Source organism: Myodes glareolus, chromosome 10 (genome assembly GCF_982192425.1).
Source record: "Myodes glareolus chromosome 10, mMyoGla1.1, whole genome shotgun sequence".
Taxonomy (NCBI): domain Eukaryota; kingdom Metazoa; phylum Chordata; class Mammalia; order Rodentia; family Cricetidae; genus Myodes; species Myodes glareolus.
The window spans coordinates 930,993-952,600 of NC_142035.1; the positions used below are offsets into that span (position 1 = coordinate 930,993).

At 46.2% G+C, this 21,608-nt stretch overlaps 1 protein-coding gene across 2 annotated transcripts; it reads left to right on the forward strand.

Annotated features, from left to right (window-relative positions):
• Window positions 1-2,280: 2,280 nt before the first annotated feature.
• Ythdf1 (YTH N6-methyladenosine RNA binding protein F1) lies at window positions 2,281-18,377 on the forward strand. 2 transcript variants are annotated; one of them, XM_085696876.2, is made up of 5 exons: window positions 2,281-2,394; window positions 2,750-2,774; window positions 3,830-3,909; window positions 10,397-11,917; window positions 17,124-18,377. In XM_085696876.2, exons 1-5 carry the CDS (start codon window positions 2,368-2,370, stop codon window positions 17,148-17,150), a joined length of 1,680 nt encoding a protein of 559 aa, XP_085553002.1. In that variant the 5' UTR covers window positions 2,281-2,367; the 3' UTR covers window positions 17,151-18,377. The 2 variants fall into 2 exon arrangements, with proteins under 2 accessions (XP_085553002.1, XP_048297281.1); XM_048441324.3 differs by lacking the exons at window positions 2,281-2,394; window positions 2,750-2,774 and adding an exon at window positions 2,795-2,868.
• The last annotated feature ends 3,231 nt before the right edge of the window (window positions 18,378-21,608 follow it).

Below are 21,608 nucleotides of genomic sequence, written 5' to 3' on the forward strand. Positions count from 1 at the left end.
GGCTGCTGCATTTGAGCACCTGGGGGCTGTCTTCCTGGACAGGTGTCTTCACTGCTGGCCCTCCTAGAGCTAATTCTCAAGTAGGCTAAACCCAGCACACAGCACAGGCTTGTTCCAGCCAGGTGTCATTTGAATACAGGGTTTATACCCTCTGAGCCCCATCCTTCAGTTCTCCTAGCTGGAGACTCAACACATCCTCCTTGGGGGGCATCTAACATCTACAAAATGGCTAACAGATGTGCCCCCTCACATTTTTCCTCTTGTATCCTTCTACTGATGACGTGTAACAGAGGCTGGAACATTTACTACAGCAAAGCCAGGGTCCAAACACTCCCTGGAAGGATGAGGAGGCGCATCTGGGTGCTGGTGCCTAGCAATGCTCTTGCAGAGGACCAATGTTTGGTTCCCAACACTCACATGACGGCTCACAAATGCCTGTTACTCCAGTTCCAGACAATCAGACAGCTTTTCTGACTCCCACAGGCACACACATAGTGTATGTGTGTGTGTGTATGTACACACACAAACACACACACATATACATACATGCAAGCAAAACACTCTCATGAACATTAAATTAAAAAATTTTTAAAGGGGCTAGAGAGATGGCTCAGGGCTTGAGCACTTGCTGCTCTTTCAGAGGATTCAACTCTCAGCACACATTTGGGGGTCAGAACCATCTGTAACTCCAGTTCCAGGGCATCTGGCACCCTCTTCTGGTGCCTCCCTGAGCACTAGGCACACATGTGGTGTATTTATATACAAGCAGTCAAAACACTCATACATGGAAAATAAAAGTTAATATATCTTTTAAAAATTACATTTGAAAGATTTATTTTATTTTATTTTTTTTAAAAAATATTTATTTATTTATTATGTGTACAATATTCTGTCTGCATTATGCTTGCAGGTCAGCAGAGGGCACCAGACCTCATTACAGATGGTTGTGAGCCACCATGTGGTTGCTGGGAATTGAACTCAGGACCTTTGGAAGAACAGGCAATGCTCTTAACTACTGAGCCATCTCTCCAGCCCTATTCTATTTTTAATATTTATTTATTTACTATGTATACAATATTCTGTCTATGTGTATTCTTTCTATGTCTATGTGTCTTCTGCAGGCCAGAAGAGGGTACCAAACCTCATTACAGATGGTTGTGAGCCACCATGTGGTTGCTGGGAATTGAACTCAGGACCTTTGGAAGAACAGGCAATGCTCTTAACCGCTGAGCCATCTCTCCAGCCACCTGAAAGATTTATTTTATATGTGTGTGTGCCTGCCTGTTTGTGCACTGTGTGCACCATGGCACATCCGATGTCAGAAGAGAGTTTTGGAACCCCTGGGAATGGGCTTACAGGCAATTGTGAACCTCAATGTGGCTGTTGGGAACCAATCCCGGGTCCTCTGTTAAGAATAGCAAGTAGTCTTAACCACTGAGACATTGCCTCAGTCCTCAAGTAAACCTTTTTAATGAAAGGGATACCTGCTGTGGAGTAACAGGAAGGCAAGCCTCTCTCTCTCTCTCTCTCTCTCTGTCTCTCTGTCTCTCTTTCTCTGTCTCTGTGTCTCTCTGTGTCTCTCTGTGTCTCTCTCTGTCTCTCTCTCTCAGTGTGTGTGTGTGTGTGCATACAAGTTCACTGAGTAAGGAGCCTGCTTGAAAGTAAATGTCTAGTGGGGTGAGTGAGTTCTTTGTTGGAGACTCTTTGATGGGTGAAAAATGAACGGAGCTTTCCCCACGAATTTGGAGCCCAAAGGAGGCTGCCTCCCTCAAAGGCCTCTTGTCTTTTACTCCTGGGTGATGGAATCGGGTTTAGAATCTAAGGCGATTAAACTGGTCACACTCTGGTACTCCCTTCTCAAGGCCAGATTGTACCAGAGCAGCCGAGGAGGCCTGCACAGCACCGGCAAAATTCTTGCGCCAGTGGGACAGGTGTAGCTTAGCTACAGACATCCACCTCCTCCTCCTTCTCCTCCTCCTCCTCCGACTCGCCCCGCCCCGCCCCGTCCAGCCCCGCCCCTCCAGCGCGAGACTGAGTCCCAAGCGCGAAATTCAGGACGAGGAGAGACGACGCGCAGGCGCAAGGGTGGCGACTCGACGGCGCTCCCGGCCTGCCCCGCGCGCTGACGTCGCGCAGCCTCGTCCCCGCCGCCGCGGCCGCCATTGGAGTTGGCTACCCCTCAGCCTGTCCGCTACCTTCCCGCTACCGCCCGCTGTTCCGGCCCGCGTGCCCACAGCTGCCGCCGCGTCCGGCTGCGCCCGCGGGATTGGCGGCGGGGCCCGGGGCCGCGCGCGGCGTGACAGGCCCGGCCTCGCGGGAGGCCCGAGCCGGCGGCGCCCCGGTCCCGCGCCGCGCTGTTCATGAAGCATGTCGGCCACCAGCGTGGACCCCCAGGTAGGGGCGTCTCGGGACCACAGTCACGAGGCCGGGCCGTGGACCGAGGTTGCGGTCTGGGCCGCGCCGGGGAACTGGAGGCTGGGCTGGGGGTGCAGGGTCCGGGCCGGGAATCCGGGAGGCCGGGTCAGGGCTCGGGTCTCCGGGCCGAGGACCTGGATACCAGGCCGGGCCGGAGTTACGGCTTTCGAAGTCGGGGTCCGCTGGGCCTGGCTGTGGTCAGAGTGTGAGAGATCTGGAGGCCTGGCCAGGGTTCTGTCGCCCTCCGCGGAGCATTCTCCGGATAGTAACTTTTGTGTTTCCTTTCCCGGGCTGGGTGGTGTCCACCCGCACATCCTGACCTGCGGCGACGCAGAGAACAAAAGGACAAGATAATAAAGGTGAGCAGAGTTCCGGGAAGTCGACTTTGGAGGAGGACGGGGCAGCGTCGGTCCGTGTGGACAAGAGAAAGTCTACCTTGCCTGGAATCAGAAAGTTAGTTTCCTCCGTCAACTCGGAGGAGTGAAACTTTCCATTTCCGGGATATTTGACAGATTGGTGGGGGGTACTAGAAAATAAAGGCGTACCCGGAGTAGTTCAGCCCTTCCCTCTTCACTCTGCAAGAACAATTACCTGGTGGGGAAGGAAATGGCGATAAGACCTCTTCGCAGAGTCTCAGGGGGCTGGATGATGGTCCTCTGTTGCTAGGTAGTGGGTGGCTCTTAGGGAGAGTCAGCTAGCCTGCGGGCCTCAGAGGCTCGGCCGTCCACCCTAAGTTTGTTGTCATCTGTGATAGTCTGACCTGTAGTAAACTGCCAAAACTCAGTCTTGGAAAGTGACCCTAAACGTTTACTTGGAAGACTCTTTAACCAGTGCATGTTGTTGTTACTTGATGTAACCAAATATGGTTCATCGTGTTTTAAGGTTGGAAAAGGCCCAGCACTCTATTTACCATTCCTTTCCTTTCCTTTCCTGGCTGTGCACTGTAACAGCGGAAAGTAAGTGGAGAATCGGATGGTAGTGATCTTGGGTTAGGCCCTTTCCAGCTGAGCATCCTGCCCTCTTCAGCACTCCGTGCCCAACGGGGCTCTTAGAGCTGGCAAAGAATTTCTGAGACCCTGTAGATTTCATCAGCTGGGGGTCAGTTCCCATCTCTGGGGTGGGGGCAGCATCACAAGACCCTTGAAAGTCTGGCTGTAAGTTTCTTGCCATTTATTTTACTTGCAAAAAAAAATGACCTGACCAAATTATGATTATATCTTTATAAAAATGTAATTTGTGGAGAGCTGTACACTGCCAGTCTTATTAGGAGTGTAAACATCAGCTCTAGAGAGTGTGCCCATTTTAGAATAAGATGGTCTCTACTAAAATTTGATGAAAATGGACTTTGCTGAGATTCCCATGCTTAAAAGTAATTCCCATGCTGAAGATAATACTTTGCTACTTCTTGTTGTAGTACAAAATGGTTCTTTGCATCAGAAGGATACAGTTCATGACAATGACTTTGAGCCCTACCTTTCTGGACAGTCCAATCCGGTGAGTTTATTAGTGAATTTTTTTGTTTTTTAAAATATTTTTATTTGTAACACCTAAATTTAACTATCATATTTCTAATTTCCTCTCCTAAGCAGGAAAGAGGCAGGCTAGAAAGTAGTAAACGTGATCAGTTTTGAAGAGTTAATTTGAGCAGGTCTTCCTGCTAGGCCTGGGGCCTGAGTGGTGCAGAGCAGCACCCATTGAGAATGGGTACAGACAGACTTCTAATTGACCCTCAGCATTTGTGGACTGGGCTGGAGCGCTTTTTTATGGTGTAAAGGAGTGGTGGTTCCCTGAAGCTTTGTGCCATATTCATTTTGTCTCTGGAGGATTAGAGTTAGGATCTAGGAGAGTAGCTAAGCCCTGAACAGTGCAGCAGGCCCTTTCTGTGCATCAGGTGACTCACCTTCCCTGAACCTCAGTTTCCTTTTGTATATATAAAAAAATAGACCCGCTCTTAGGATTGTCGGGAGGCTGGCACTAGAGAAGGTACATAAAGCAGAGAGAGCACCTGTATGGTGCAGCAGGCTTCAGGGCTGTGTTCTCAGGTGACTCAGTATTCTTACCTCTGGCACCTTGTGTGTGTATATGTGTACAGGTACAGGTGTGTGTCTGTTGAGGTTGGGGTGGGTGGGGGATTGAATGCATGTAAGGCCTGATGCTGATGTCGAGATCATCTCCTGTCACCTTTCTGCCTTATTCAGTGATGCAGGGTCTCTTAAACCCAGAACTTGCCAATGTGGCTAAGTTTCAGTTGCTTTGGGAATCTCCTGTCTTTACAAGTAAGCCCCCAACTCACTTGGCATTTACATGGGTTTGGGGGGACTCCAACTCTAGTCCTAAAGCTTGGGTAGCACTCATTTTAAACTGAGTCATCTCCCCAGCCACGGCTTTTATATTTTAGTGTGGGTGTGGGTTCAGGCGCAGGTGTGTGCACGTGCACAGGTAACCTTGGCGTCTAGAGCTGTAGGTGCAGGTGGTTGTGAACTGCCTACATGGGCGCTGGCCACTGAACTGTGGTCCTCTGTAAGAGCAGCAAGTCTCCACCTCCGAACCATCTTTCTAGCCCCAGACAATTAAAAAACATTTTTAAAATTTATTCTTTGAAAATTTCATATGTACATACAGTCTGTATGGATCATAGCAGCCTCATGCTTCCTCAGCGTGCCCCTCCTGCCTTCATGTCCTCTCTTTCCCCAATCTACTGGGCGTTTTTTGCCAAAGTATTGTTTTTACTGTTCCCTGCACAGTAGGATCACTAGTTACATACAGGCGCCCACCCCCCCTCCACCCACTAAATTTCCTGATTAGCTTCCTACAGAACTTGTCTGCAAGAAGTCTTCTGGCAACAGAATTGCTCTGGTTAAAAGCCATAAGCAAGCTGGGTATGGTGGTTCACACCACTAATCCCAGTACTCAAAGATAGAGGCAGTTGGATCTCTGTGAGTTCAAGGACAGACAGGACTATGTAGTGAGACCTGTCTCAAAACAAGCAAAAAGCCATAGACAATTTGAAATTTGTCTCTAACTGTAGTGACTGCTACTTTTAAATACATGCTACATTTTTAGAGTAAGTAAAACAGGGTTTTGCCTGGTCCTTGACAGTTTTTGTTTTGTTTTTTTTTGTTTTTCTTTTTTACTTTTCTGTCCCTTTTAGATCATCTTAGAGCATTTTGCAACTTTTATCCATCTTTCTTCCCACCACATTTAGCGTATCAGAAACCTCAGAGTCTGAAGGAACCTTAACTGTAGAGTTGCATGGTTGCCCCTGAATGTCTGGACAGTATGGAGATGCAGAACTGAGTTGGCTTTAGTCGTGGGCTGTTGACCATGGCAAGGACAAGAAGTTAAACAATATTCTTTTGAATATTGTATTTCCTGGTTTTCTTAGTAATGAGTAGTGGCATATACTAAATATTAACCAAAACAAGGAACGAGGGTTGCTTTACTACATTTGAAATGTGTTTTTATAAAGTAAGGGCGCATGGAACATTTGAGAGGATTTATTTAAAGTGGAGTCAGTCCCGCTGTCAATTGCAGGCCACTGCAATCTTCTCTCAGGGAAGCCATGGGAAGGAGGAACGTTCTTCAAGGCGGCACTCCCAGTGACTAGCTTCAGAGTGGCTCTTTCGTGTCTCTATGTTCAGATGTGCACTTTTAGCAAAGTACTTACAGCACATTTTACTTCAGAGTAAATGTGTGCTCCTGATGGCAGGTTTTCTAGAAATGCCCAACTTTGTTAGGTAGAAAGTAGTAACACAGGAAGCTTTGAGGTCTTTTTAGAAGAAGCAGCTGAGTACCACTGTTTGGAGAAGCTGGGGTCTTCATTCTTCGGGTGCTCTTGTCTTTGCATTGCTTGTTTCTTCATATGGGGCCAAGTTATCATCTGCCTCCTTGCTCTTCTGTAGTACACCTCAGTGCCCAAAGATAGTTCAGAATGATTGATGGACACCGTCACTTGTGTTGTTTCATGTGGCTGGATTGAAGTTTATACCTCTATACTCATTCATTTGTGAGGAATTGCTGGCCTTGGGAGCTCTTGGCTTATCTTGAAAATTGAGCCTACCTAGTCACCCAGGGTTTTTTTTTTTTTTTTCAAATCAGGCTTTGTGTTTTTTTTTTTTTTCACCTGTAGTCCAGAGTTAAGTTAAATAATGCTGTGCCTTGTTTGTGAAGATCTGGGAGAAACTTGATACTTGGGTTACTGCCATGCCTAGGCCGTTCTGATGGGCTCAGGATTAGCACATATGTGCCTGACTATCAAGCCTGTATCTGCTTGGAGTCTTGTGGTTATGTGTTCATAAAATTCCTAAAAGGTCCCGTGGCAGTACCCAGTGAGGAGGGGTTTGCTCCCACTACAGCTTCCCAGAGGGGCAATGAAAGAATACTGTGGATCTTTACTTGCCCCTTGTAAATTGCTTAATCAGATAAAGAAATTCTTTGTCAGAAACTCTTGTCTCTGCATATTGATCAGCCAGATAAGGGACTGGCATTACATTCTCAGAAGGATCAGCCTTGAAGAAAGACCAAGAAGTGCCTAGCTGAGTCAGTATGTAGTGCTCAGATTTCTCTCTAACATTTCTTCTGTCTGTGGTTATCTCCTGAAGTAAATGTGGTCATGCTGATGGACAGAGCAGTTCCCAGGAGTCCTAGCCACTTGGTCACTTTTCAGCCTTGCTCTCAGTGCTTTTCTTTTATGTAGTTGATTTGATCCAATGAAGTGCATGTGTCTGGGCGTGCTCCAGAGATGGCCTATGGGGCTACATCTCCTTCCAGTGTCAGTCCCTCTGACGCCCAGTCACCTTGTTTTTCAAATGCACTCAGAATTCTTTCCTTCTTGAAAAAAGGCTAGAGGAAGTGTTCTGATCATTCAGAATTGTCGGTGTGTGTGTATTAGTTTCCATCCCTTCCACTTAAGGTAATTCAACTTGGTTTGATTTTTTTAAAAGTTCTTATTCTTGAACAGATTTGTGGCTTTATTATATTTAACTGTTTCCAAATAACCTAGGGATAACAGCCATGGTCATTTAAATCCTCTTTAATTCTTTGGAGTCTCTATTTTATTTATCTAATTTTCCAGTTATCAGGAGGAAGAGACCAAAGAGTTCCAAGTTGTATTTTCATGTGTCAGTGAGCTCTGGCATTGGGAGATGTGCGTGCTTCCCTTGTGTGGTCCTCTTGTACCCAGGCTTTGATTAGAAATCTTAGATATGGTACTACCCAGTAGTCTGGTAAGAGCTGTGGGAACCAAAGTGTTCTCACTCAGAGGTGTTCATCTATGAAGAGTGACTTTTGAGTTTGCTTGTGTGACTTAAGTTTATTCAGCTGTGTCTTTGATAAACCACTTTTTACTGGTAACTTAGACTACTCTGTGGAGCCACTAAGCCAGAGACTGCCTTGCCTGGGGCATTTACAAGTAGATGTAAACCCAAGCTTGTGCCTGGTCACAGAGGGCAATGGAGGGCCTGGGCAGGCTCTGCCTGCTTTACCAGCAGCCCTAGTCGCTGTCCATCCAGACCAGAGCAGGCAGCATTTACTACAGATTGATGAGAACCACTTGCTTCCCAGGAAAGATGTGTATCATGGACTGGCCTTCAGCCTGGCTCACAGGTTTCCTCTGCATGAAACAGCCTGGCAGAGATAGCTTCACAAAGTAGCCTGATGCTTCACTTTCAGAAACTGAAAGGAAACATGATGGAAGTAATAGAACTGGTCTGTCAGTAGGGTTGAGGTCAAGACTGGGATTGGGCTAATATACAATTTCACAGGGCCTGTGGCATCTCAGGGTGGAGAGAATCAGAAGTGAGGCTGCTGGTTCAAAGGCAGAAGGAGAGTGTGGATAGGTGTTTGGGCAACCTCCTGGATGCCTGTAGTACTTTTCAGGAGACCTTAGTACACAATGGCCTTTTTATCTGTGGTTTTTACTTTTTCCTTAGGGTTTAATTGTATCATTGCTTATACTGTCTTCTCCATCTGAGAACTCAAGGAAGTAGTGAGGTCTCCCAAGGCAGTGCCTTCCAGGCTGCTGACTGCTTCTCTTCTCTGCTGCTTTGCTGCTTCTGTCCTACATGTGTGTTTCTACATGTACATTTTTAGTTGAATTATCACACCCTTATCTTGAGGTGTGATGGTTTTTTTGCAGAGGACGTTACCTAGGATCTTTGTGTAAGAATCTGAAAGAAGCACAATTTTAGGATTTTCAGTGGGGTTTTAAGGAGGTGTTGTGCTTGAATCTACTGTATTCAGGTAGCATTTAGTCACTATGAGCTAGGGAATAGTGTGGGCCACCTATTGGATGGTGTTGAGTGCATGGTGGGCTGTAGCTCTGTTTGTTCTTGGAGTGGTAATACTTCAGGTGGGCTTTGGGAGATTTGCTGAATGTGATGGATATAATCCTCAATTGTGTAAGTCAGAGTGACTTGAGCGTTTTTTCTGAGTCTTTATTGCTGCTTTTCTGTTGGTTTGTAGCCCAGTGGGTTAGAACGACATACAGCCATCTTCCCTTCTGTTTGCCCTTCTCATGCATTAAAGTGGTTGCTGAGATGGGCTAGTCTTCCTGAGGAAGGGTTATGCCGTCAGTTTTGTATCCATGAAGGAATCTGTATGAAACTCACTGATTTCCTCCTGGCCTTGCTGCTTGGGCTCCTTTGAAGGATTCTGGGAGGAGGCTGCATTGGAGGAACCAGAATTATTGAAACCCTTTCAAGAGAAAATAAACTCGAGGTTTTTTTATGTTTATAGAATATTTATGAGGACATGTTTGTAGATGCTAAGTTTTCAGTAACAGAGAAACAATTACTTCGTGTTAAATACTAGTTCTGAAGTGGTGTGGACCTAAATGACCTTCCTTACTTCACTAAACATGTGTGGCCTGAGCACAGGCTGCCTTTCTAGGAAGGTATCTTCATTTACCTCACTGTTGTCTCGCTTTCAGGGATTGAAAAGTAGTACAGTGGAGGTGATAGAAACTGGTCTGTCGGTGGGGTTGAAGTGAAAACTGAAACTGAGCTCAAAGCACCTCTGTTACAGTGCCTGTGGGTAGGGACTGATTCTTTCCAAACCTCAGCTGAGTGTCTCCAAAGAGATGTTACCCTAGACTGCCAGCTCCCAAGTCTACACCTGCAGCCTAGGCAACTCCTTAGAGGAATAGTAAGGCTACTAGGTCAAGATGGTGAAGCATTCCATCCTCCCTCATACCATTCTGCCCTGTAACCTAACTTAAAGCCCCTCTCAGAAGCTCCTCCTGCAGGTAGAGTTGGGGCTTAGGGAGACTCGTAGCAGGGTTCTTAAACTCCAGGAACTTGATATTGGCAAAAGTGTTGGAACCAGCCAAGGTCTGAGCACCCATGAGTGTACCCAGGAACCCATGAAGTGTGAAGGATAGACCCTCAGAAAAACGCAGCTGGGGTAGATCTCAGGAGTGTGTTTAGAAGAGGGTTTTGAAGGGTGGCATTGAACATCAGTGCCCAGGTGTGCCAGTCGGCCAGCGAACTGGAGCCTACTGGTCCTAATTGATTATCAGAGCCATCTCAGGAACTGGAGCCTACTGGTCCTAATTGACTACCAGAACCATCTCAGGACATTGTTAAAGCTGTCCTCATGCTTTGTTCTGTTGTCAGTGTTTATTTATAAACATTACTACTGCAGGCCTGGGTTGGATTCCTCTAATGGTGAAAGCAAAAAGATGGTTTGGCTGGATCATGTCACCTGAATTCAGGTCATTTTACCTGAGTTCAGATATAAAGGAGGCTTTGTAGTTTTGGGGTTTTGTTGTTGTTGTTTGTATTTTGTTCTTTTGAGACAGGGTATAGCCCTGTCTGTCCTAGAACTCACTCTCAAGGCCAGTTTGGCCTCGAACACAGAGATCCACCTGCCTCTGCAATTCTGTGCTATTTTAGGCTTGTTTCTGCTCTGCGTATGTATGAGATGGTTGGCATGATGGGCTATATGACAGGAATCTAACTTATCACTTGTTTTGTTTTTACAGAGTAACAGTTACCCCTCGATGAGTGATCCTTACCTGCCCAGCTACTATCCGCCGTCCATTGGATTTCCTTACTCCCTCAGTGAGGCACCATGGTCCACTGCAGGGGACCCTCCTATCCCATATCTCACTACCTATGGACAACTTAGTAATGGAGACCATCACTTCATGCATGATGCTGTTTTTGGACAGCCTGGGGGTCTGGGGAACAATATTTACCAGCACAGGTTTAATTTTTTCCCTGAAAACCCTGCCTTCTCAGCCTGGGGGACAAGTGGTTCTCAGGGGCAGCAGACTCAGAGCTCAGCCTATGGGAGCAGTTACACTTACCCACCAAGCTCCCTTGGTGGCACAGTTGTTGATGGGCAGACAGGTTTTCACAGTGATACCCTCAACAAGGCCCCTGGGATGAATAGTCTGGAGCAGGGCATGGTTGGCCTGAAGATTGGGGATGTTACCACCTCTGCAGTTAAGACGGTGGGTTCAGTTGTCAACAGTGTGGCACTGACTGGTGTCCTTTCTGGCAATGGTGGTACAAATGTAAACATGCCAGTTTCAAAACCAACTTCATGGGCAGCCATTGCCAGCAAGCCTGCAAAACCGCAGCCTAAGATGAAAACAAAGAGTGGGCCAATAGTGGGGGGTGCGTTGCCTCCTCCACCTATAAAACATAACATGGACATTGGTACTTGGGATAACAAGGGCCCTGTTCCAAAAGCCTCAGCCCCCCAGCAGACACCATCCCCCCAGGCTGTCCCACAGTCCCAGCAGGTAGCTCAGCCTCTCCCTGTTCAGCCCCCACCTTTGGTCCAGCCACAGTATCAGAGCCCTCAGCAGCCTCTTCAACCCCGCTGGGTGGCTCCCCGAAACAGAAATGCAGCATTTGGGCAGAGTGGAGTGGCCAACAGTGACAGTAACTCTGTTGGAAATGCCCAGCCTACTTCTGCCCCAAGTGTAGAATCCCACCCTGTCCTGGAGAAACTGAAAGCTGCCCACAGCTATAACCCTAAAGAGTTCGACTGGAATCTTAAGAGTGGGCGGGTGTTCATCATCAAGAGCTATTCTGAGGACGACATCCACCGCTCCATCAAGTACTCCATCTGGTGTAGTACTGAACATGGCAACAAGCGCCTGGATGGCGCCTTCCGCTCCATGAGCAGCAAGGGGCCTGTTTACCTGCTCTTCAGTGTCAATGGGAGTGGACATTTCTGTGGGGTAGCAGAGATGAAGTCCCCTGTGGACTACGGCACCAGTGCTGGGGTCTGGTCCCAGGACAAATGGAAGGGGAAGTTTGACGTGAAGTGGATTTTTGTCAAGGATGTGCCCAATAACCAACTGCGGCACATCAGACTTGAGAATAATGACAACAAACCTGTCACAAACTCCCGTGATACACAGGAGGTACCCTTAGAAAAAGCAAAACAAGTGCTGAAAATTATTGCTTCCTATAAGCACACAACCTCCATCTTCGATGACTTTTCTCACTATGAGAAGCGCCAAGAAGAAGAGGAGGTGGTGCGCAAGGTGAGTTGTCCGTAGGCACCTGTTAAACAGATGTCTGTGTCTGCATGCCGGGTACCCTCATAGCAAGCTGGAGTATAATGGACCAGTGACATGATCCCAGCTAGCTGTCATCAGAGCAGTCTGAGGTGTTATCTCTTAGCTATCACATCCCTGGGATGAGTATTAGGAGACATGGTAATCTGGACCACTGTGTGTATACATAAGAAAGAATGCAGGGAAGCTACTTTTTGAATCACGATCTTAGTTCTTTCTAGCTCCTGTCCAGTTAAGCATTCTTAGAAATTGGTTTTCATGTGGCACCAGAGAGGCCATGGAGACTGCCCATGTTGTAGGTATTGGCTGTGCCTTACTGTCCTGCCTGCTCAAGCATTCTTGTGTGAACACTGCCACATAGCAGTTGGAAAGTCTGGCCTAAAGGTCATTTTCTTTTTTCCTTGTAGGAACTCAAAAGACTTGCAGTTTGGGGAAACTTAAACTCATATCATTTAAGTACTAAGAAGAATTGGGGAGTGGGGGGAGGGAATAGGGAGCAGGCTTGGGAGCCAGATGTTTTATAATTAATTGTTATGATTATATGACTAGGTCCATTTGGGTGGAGATGGCCCTAACTGATGTGAGGCCATTTGCTCTTCAGAACAGAAATGGTTTTCAGAAATGAGAGAAACAGTCTCAATGTGTTTATGAAGCTTTTATTACCCAAGAGCATTAGTCCTAAGATTCTCCTTTCTTTTATGAAATACCAGTCAGCATGGGCTGGTGATCATAGGATTGGCTTCCAATCTTTATGTCCTCTGAATTAGATGACTTGCTTGTGTGAATAAATAAGCATTCACACCAGGTAGTAGTGCTGCTGATAGTACCATTAAGTTACTCTTGTCTCAAGTAGTGATAAAGCATTAAGAAAGGGATGACATTATTATGTAGGTTTACCCTTTTAGGTATAAAATAGCAGGAGTTCCTAAACAGTGACATAGGTTCTTAGAAATGGTTGCTAGCATCATCATATATATATACCTGTACAAACCAAAGATGCCTAGATATCTATAGAACAGACCATCTGGGACCACTCCCTTAGCACAGTATTGTTAATGCAACATCTGTCTGTGTTAAATAGCAATAGTAAATGAGACTTAAGTTCTCCTTTTATCTAGTAGCTAGCTACTTTGGTCCTTTTATCTGGTGGCTAGCTATTTGTGTTTATACTCAATTTTCCTTTAAGTGCTGAAACTTTATAGTTACATCAGAATGCACTGGGTAGGGCTGGAGAGATGGTTCAGCGATTAAGAGTGTAGGCTGCTATTCCTGGGCTCAGTTCCCAGCACCCACATGACAGCTAACAACTCTTTACTCCTGTCTCATGGATTCTGGCACCCTCTACTGGCCTCCAAGGGCACTATACTCATGTGGTCCATAGACTGTACATTTAGACAAAATACTTACATGCATAAAAATAAATAAGATCAGACTGGAGAGATGTCTCACCTGTTAAGAGGACCTGGGTTCAATTCCCAACACCCACATGGCAGCTCACAACTGTAACTCCAGTTCCAGAGTACCTGACACTCATGCAGACATACATGCAGGCAAAACAACATTAGTGCACATAAAAATAAAATCCAAAAGAAAGCATTTAGTTCTTTTAAAAAAATATTACTAAGTCTCAGAGATTGGTAATAGGTTTAGGGATAGAATTCAGCCCATTATCTGGTTGTGTCTTAAAAATTCTAATTTTTTAAAAACTGTATGCCTGAATTTTGTATCGTTAAGTTTTTATGTATGTATGCCTTCATGGGTTTACATGCATCATGTGTATACAGATGCTTGCAGAAGTGAGGCAAGGGTGTCAGATCCCCTTGAACTGGAATTAGAGATGGTTGTGAACTTCCTGGTGTGGGTGTTGGGCCAAACCCAGGCCCTTTGTAGAAGCAGTGTTAGCTCCTAATTCTACCATCTTAAAACTTAAATTTATGAACTTGATTCTTAGACAGCAGTGACTGTCAGATCTCTGGTCTTGTAAACCTTTTGAGTGACCTGTAGGGGTTACAAGCTGTAGGCATATGGTCAGGATCCCTGGTAGTCCTTGTACTGGAAAGCATCGTGAACAGCATCCTCGGGAGGACTGGTGACTCTTACCCAGACTGTGACAGCCCAGCCACAAAGCTTTCTGTCATGGAGTCAATGTTAAGTTGTATTATTGAAGAAGACAAATGAGTACTAGTAGAACTTCAGGTTTCTCTACCCACTTGTGGGGCAGTCCCTAGATGATGCATACCTTCACTGCGCCCTGTGCCAGCTGCCTATCAGTACTCAATTTCCCCCTCCCAGGAGGCTGGGCTATTAGTTTATCTAGGAGTTGGGATCCTGAGTGTCTTGATTGAGTCTGGGCTGCTGCAGAATGCCATTTCATCTTAAGAGTGAAGTGGGAAATCGGGCATGGTGGCACACACCTGTAATCCCAGCACTCAGGAGACAGAGGTAGATGGATCTCTGTGAATTCCCTGTCTCAAAAAAAGAGTGAAGTAGTGTAAAGAGTAAAGAGCTTCTTCCTCTGGGCTAAAATTTAGTGTCTGCAAAATACTTGAGGACCCTGCCCCCACCGCCAAGGTTCTTCTGACCTGAAGACAGACCTGTCTTAGGTTCATTATTAACAGTTAGACCTCACCACTTTAAAGTAGCATCTGGTGTGTTTAGAAAGCAAAACAGCTCACAATTTCTCAGTTTCCCTTTCAGAGTTTTCCTGTCCAGCTATAAATGTGAAAATGTGCTAATTTTTTTTTGTTTTTTTGAGACATGGTTTCTCTGTGTGACCCTGACTATACTGGGACTCACTTTGTAGATCAGGCTGGCCTTGGTTCTAATAACTTGTTCTTTTTCTTCCCCAGAAAGGTTCTCATTATATAGCTCTGGCTAGTCTTGAACTCCCAGAGATCTCTACCTGCCTCTGTCTCCTAAGCACTGGGTGCTGGGCACACTGGTTTTTGTTGTTGTTTTGTTTTTGAGATAGGGTCTCCGATATTTTTTTTTCATTTAAATTTATTTCTACTTACTACATTTTACATATTTATTTGTGTGTGGGTATGTGTAAAAGGATGGGGGGTCAGTTCACTCTTTGGTCATATAGGTCTTGGGGCTCAAACCCATGTTGTCAGACTTGGCAGTATGTGTCCTAGCCTGCTGAGCCACCTTGCTGTCCCTATACAGTCTTGTTTTATTTTGTTTAATCTATAAACAGGCCTTTCTTAGGGTGTTTAGTTTTGGGTTTTTTGTTTGTTTCGAGACAGGTTTTCTCTGTAGCTTTGGTGCCTGTCTTGGAACTAGCTCTTGTAGACCAGGCTGGCCTCAAACTCACAGAGATCCGCCTGCCTCTGCCTCCCCAGTGCTAGGATTAAAGGTGTGCGCCACCACCGCCTGGTGGTGTTTAAACACCCTCTTAGGGTGTTTAAAATATTGACAATTGAGTTCTGCACAGTGCCTGCTGGCTGGAGATACCTAAACTATTCTGACCCTAGTCTTAACGGACCTCAGGGATATGTCACATACAGTAGCAGAGCAGCCTGTGACTTTGGAGATTGGGAGGGTAGAGAACTTAGGGGATACACGCAGACATGTTTGCTGGACCTCTAGGATGACCTGTACTTCCTCTTTCAGCAGTGCTCTCCCCCTACCCCCCCAAAAGAATGTTCTATGAGTAATGTTACTTCTGTAAAGAGCAGGTGGCAGACTTTGTAGCTATTGGAAAGGCTAAAGGAACCAGACGTTGTCTCCCTCCTCCAGGTGCTTTACTAGTAGCCATTGCACGCAGGGGAGACAGACTTCTGCTTAAAGAGAACTGTCCTCTTTACACTTCAGGGTAGAGGCTTACGAATTCTTAGTAGTGATCTACCCACTCATTGATCTAGGTGCTTCCTTGCCACTTTCTTGTGATTGGAGCCACACAAAGATGTGAGACCTCGCTTAGGACTTTGCATGGTAGTCATATCTGTGCCTGGCATATATTTAGTCCACCGTAGCCCCAAAGAAAAGTACAGGTGTTGCCCAGATACACTGAATGTAGTTAGGTAGGGTGACACACATACTTGTGATTTCAATGCTTTAGGAGGTGTGGCTGGAGGATCAGGAGTAGCTCAGGGCCAACCTTAGATACTTGACACCCTGTCTCAAACAAAATCCAGACTGAGCAAGCTGTAGGTGCTTTGCTAGCTGTTCACACCTAGGATGACCATGTTAGGGACCCAGCCTTTAACCTCTAGATGTAGTGTTTATACTCTTTCTCCAATATCTTGACAGTGACATATAAGAGAATGGGAATTGGGGGGCAGGAAGGCAGGCAAGCAGACATGTGAGTGCTGTACAGAGGGTCTTACGGATTAGGACAGAACGTGGTGCTTGGTATGTGGGTGGTAGTGCATGTGCCACTATCTGTCATGGTCTGAATTTATTCGATGCTGCATTGTTAGAAAAGACAGGTGGCTTCTTGATCCACTACTTATCAGAAACCAGGCAGGCAAACAGCAGGAACAAGTTAGATGTAAGCTCCAGATTGGTGTGTCATGCATGCTGGGGGTGGGGTGCTCTCTGTAGAAGTAGGGGCTTAGCCCAGTTGAGGAATTCTATCCTGATTTGGTCAGTACTGCTGAAGGCCACAGAAAGAACTTGATCCGTTGAAAAGGGCTTTAACTAGATGGATCTAGCTTGTCTTCCTGTCCTTTAACTTAGCCCTAACTTGGAGCTTACTTTTTAGCCTATTGGATAGATTTTGGTGTTTTCTGAGTCATTGGTTTGTTAAAATGAGTGAAAATTGAGGAAAATTGTTTTTGTGTACCAGGCATGCTGGTGCCTTCATCATTCTAGTGTGTTTCTTTAGTAACGTGACTGACACATGAGGGAGAGCTGGCTAGGTTGGGGGAGGGGAAGCTTGCGTTTCATGGGTATGGGACATGGGATTGGATGCAACCTCATGCCCTCCGTGCAGAGGGCCTTCTTGAGAAAGGTTAGGACAGTGTGTGGTGCTTGACTGTAGATGGTGGCCCCTACCCTGGTCAGTGGGACTAGGCTCCTTGGTAGTTTAGAACCAGGTCCTCAGGGATTTCCAGACAAGCACACATCCCCATCTTTGGCTGCAGCCCATGAAGTGGCCTCAGGCCTCACCTTTGTGTGCCTTCACCTGCAAATCATGAGCTAACCTCTTCTCCTCTTCTTTTTACAGGAAAGGCAGAATCGAAACAAACAATAAGGACAAACCAGTTTGTTTTGGGTTAATGGTTGAATTTGAAAACAGAGTTTTAAGCTGTATGCTTGGTGCTGTCTCCGAGTCAGCTCCAGTGTCGTCCTCGTGCGGGGTTGATTGTTGCATCTTTATCTTTGTAGTTCATTTTTGCCAGATGGATCTGCATTCATTTGTATTTTTCTATGTATTATAATATTGTAGAACTCACTAATAAAGGAGTATTTTGTTTGTCAGCTTATCAGTCAGATTGACCTAATGCAAAATATAAATATTCTTCAAAACAAAACACCTAATACATCCCAAAGATATTTTATTTTGGCAGAAATTATGTTCTTACTCTTATATCCCACCATTTGATACCCTGTAGGACACTTCATGTTTCTTGCCTTCTACTGCTTTACAGTGAACAAAGAGCCCATTCAGCATGTGCTGTTGGCGTCTCCTCACAGTACAGAAGCGGCTTGCCATTTACTACCTGTGGTGTCCATCAGAATGCTAACCTGCCCTTTTGAGTTCCCTACTAGACATAACATAGTTTTCGAGTGTGCCCGCAGCTGTCTGGAAAGGCCGTCCGTAGTTCAGTGCCCACACAGAGCGGTGCTGCAGCTCTCCCTGCCACCATCTGCTGCTGTGTGAGGTTGCGGCTGTGTGGCCAGGAAATTGCAACATTCTTAGTTGTTTGCAGATCATTTTTAGTCGTCCTCTTTCTTCACTTGAGAATCCTGATGCTGTCTTAAGTTTTTTACCAGTAACGCTAAGCTTTAAATGTAGGATCTGATAGTACAGGCAGTGTGATGGATGCTGCTGCCAATTGTAAATTTCACTGTGTGTCTCCTTTTTTTTTTCCTGTTGAATGGGTGAAAAAAGCAAAAAACAAAAAATTCTTTAGAAAACAAATTTGCTATCATGTTTTGTGGAATGAGGAGCCGTGGAGGAGCTCACTGCCACCTGGAGTTGGAGTTAGCATGAAAGTGGTGCTCAATGCCCGACGCCCTCGCATACTGAATCTGCACGCGCCCAATGTAGAGGATCCTTACTGTCTTAGAGAGCAGATACCTTCTGAAACTATTTACTCCAAAAGACCCTCTCAGTTACCATTTAAGCTGTATTATTTAGACTTGTATTTAGAACGTGTCACTTCCTTGAGCTGTTACTGCCTGTACGGAGTCATGGACAACATCGGATACCTGTCCTCTAGGAGAATACAAGCCTTAATAAACACCTGTTGAGCAAGTTTGTGTGTTCTTGTTTTCCCTGCTGCATGTGCTTGTTTCTGTTAGAGCTACAGATCCATGGTGCCTGCTCTGAGTAGTGGCAGCCAGAGGCTGCAGTTTCGCTCACCCCGGGTACTCAAGGACAGAGTAACTTTCATAGGTCCACCTATAGGACTTAGGATTCAGTCCTCCCAACCTGAGAATTTGCAGATGCTAGCAAAGGTGAAGGAACTGTTTAGCAGCCATACTTCCTAGTTTGCATAGCTGTCCCCAGAGTGATTCAGCTCCCTGATCTCTGCCATATCATCTTCATTCTTTCACTTTTTTATTTTCGAAACAAGGTTTGTCTGTAGCTTTGGAACCTGTCCTGGAACTCGCTGGCTTCAAACTCACAGAAATCTACCTGCCTCTGCCTCCCCAATGCTGGGATTAACAGCATGTGCACCACCACTTAGAACCTTTTTTTTTTTTTTTAAATTTTATTTTCGAGACAGGGTTTCTCAGTAGCTTTGGAGCCTGTCCTGGAACTCGCTCTTGTCGACCAGGCTGGCTTCAAACTCACAGAGATCTGCCTGCCTCTGCCTCCCGGGTTCTGGGGTTGACAACAAGCACCTTTACCTTCTGCACCATCTTACTGGCTCCTTACTGTTTTCATGTTTGTTCACAGCATTTTTCTTGCAGAGGAAACTTCCAAATGAAATCCACAAATCAAAGCTTTAGTATGGTTATCCCGTCCTGTTTTTTTGGGGTTTTTTTTTGGGGGGGGTGGTCTTATGTAACCTAGCTTGGTGTTGCACTCCCAATCTTCTGGTCTACGCCTCCCAGCTGCTGGGATTGTATGCTGTGCCTCCATACCAGTCTATAGCTATTCATTTTGACAGTGAGATTCAGATAGAGAACCTGGGTATGGTTTCATGCTTTCCCAAACACTAGCTGTCTACATGGGAGGTAACAGTTGATAAGGAGACAATCAGTACAGGAGTCTTTGACTTTAACTTACCTGTATTCCAACTCCAAAACACTCCCTGTATTTTAGGACATATCTTTTGTTGGTTTGGTTTGGTTTTGGTTTTTTTGAAACCGGTTTCTCCTGGCACTCTGTAGACCTTGAACTCCACTTGCCTCTGCATCCTGAGTGCTGGAATTAAAAGCATGCACCACCGCCACCCAGCAGGAAGTAGCTTTTAAAGTATGTGTGATTTATAATCTCAGTTGTGTAACTTGCATGTATGTAGTCCTTGAGCTCCAAATACGAGGAATTTCTGGTTTTGAGAGCAATTGACTGAGAAGTACACAGAGGTATGGGCTAAAAACAAAATCCTTTGTGGTATGACTGAAGCGGCTTCCCATGGGTGAGATGAGCAGAATCCGTGGTCACTACAGAAGAGGTGGTGACAGGAACTGTAGCTGATGGTGGTTGGCTGGGTTTGTGTCACTTGCCCTCTTATCCCCTTGTGTGGAGTCAGAGGCTATTAGGGAAGGGAACCTGAAGACCCAGGCTTGTGCTGTGAGCTTCAGGAATTAACACAGGCACTTTGCGAGAGACTGTGATGGTGTTACTGATGCCCTTACTGTTACATTCCCAGAAGTTAGATTTAACCTCTGACTGTCTCCAATGCACACAAACCTTTGGCAAGGTTTGTTGGTTGAGGTCTGTCTCTAGACGCCAGTGTTTAGAGGACCTATGGTACTGGCTATCGTGTCACTGGGTACTAGAGGGCACATGATGGACATGCTTGACTTCAGGGCATTTTTGGACCCCAGACTCCTAGTTGGCCATCTCTTGTCCCTCTTGGATTCTTGACATCCAGAATTGGTGAACTCTAAAAATCTCTCTGGCCCAAAACACACAAGAAGGGAATTAGTTGTCACACTGCTAATTCGTTAGACCTTGCCTTGTGACTCTAAAGAAAGAATGAGTGTGAAAGATGCCCCCTAGATTCTGCAGCAATGTATGCAAATAGTGGGGTTTTCTCTCTCCGTGTGTCCCTATGACTGACAGTTTCTATAGCTTTTAGAAAAGGAATTTGGACAGTAAGCACCATCCTGTGAATTACAGTCGCACAGGATAAATTTGTTTAAGCTAAATGAATACCCAATTCAAAGTTTCTTCAAAGCCGCTAGGCTTCCTTTCACTATGGGTCTTCAGCTCATAGTCGTCCGCTGAAGAGTATTACCAAGAGGAACCAGGAGGGGGCATGGAAGAGGTGCTGCACAGGCCTGCAGCTTTTCTCTCAGAGGTGTGTAGCAGTCTCAGTTCTCTCCCTAGCTGTCGGGTGTGGGTCAAGGTGCCTGAGTTGGAAACACTGATAAGCTCATTTTCCATGTTGTATCTAGAACCTGAAGGAGCAGGATTGCCAAATCACCCGTCTGCCCATCTTCACAGAAGAAGTGTTGAATCCAGGCTTACAGTGGCCATGCTAAAGAGCAGCTTGAAGTGAGCAGGTACTCGCTGGACCTGCTTGCTTTCTATGGTGTAATTTTAGTATTTTTATGGTTAGCATTCTCCCTTCCCAAGTGTCCAGACCACCCTGATCAAAAAATGACCAACAACTACTAACACTGGAGTGGGACTCTGATGCCAGGTGTGCTGTGGATGAGATATGTTTTGGTCACACCCATCCTTTACAGCTCCAAGGCCTAGGGGAGGTTGAGCCTTGTGAACTCTGCTGTGTGACAGGTTATCTGGAGGTCTTGGGGTGCAAAAGGCTGGGGACACAGTGCAAGGCTGGCTATTTGCGTCTAGATTTAAGGAAGAGCAAGGGCATGAGATCTGGGTGGGACTCTACAGTCTGCAAGGAGGCTAGAGCATGGTGGGCCTTAAACATAGCCCTGAGGTGCATGAAGCCCCATCCCTGCTCAGTGGGGACATCCTTAGGCTAGCTAGTTCCTCTGTTGGCCTCATCCCTATCCCAGACTGTCTCTTCCTCACCTCTCTGGGAACCAGAGGTAGACATCCCAGTCTCTGGGGGGGGGGGGGGTGGTTCCTGACACTGCACAGACCCAAGAGTTACCTACAAGACAAACTGCCCCACCAGCCCTCCTGGATTAGTCTGTTGGGGACTTACTCCAGGGTAGCGTGGGGGAATGGCCTTAGCTGCTGGCTACTCTGAGCTTCTCGGCTATCCACAGCAGTTTATTAGAGCAGCAGTTTGCCCATCAATGGGTGGGAGCACTGGGTGAGTTGTGTGGAGCCAGCTTGCTTTTGTCTCTCTCCGTGTTTCTCTGCCCCCTAGCTAGGGATGGCAAG

Coding starts and splice junctions, on each gene's coding strand:
- Ythdf1 (XM_085696876.2), top strand. CDS start 2,368: ATGTCGGCCACCAGCGTGGACCCCCAG. Junction 2,775..3,829: donor AAAAGGACAAGATAATAAAG/GTGAGCAGAGTT, acceptor TTCTTGTTGTAG/TACAAAATGGTTCTTTGCAT. Junction 11,918..17,123: donor AAGAGGAGGTGGTGCGCAAG/GTGAGTTGTCCG, acceptor TTCTTTTTACAG/GAAAGGCAGAATCGAAACAA.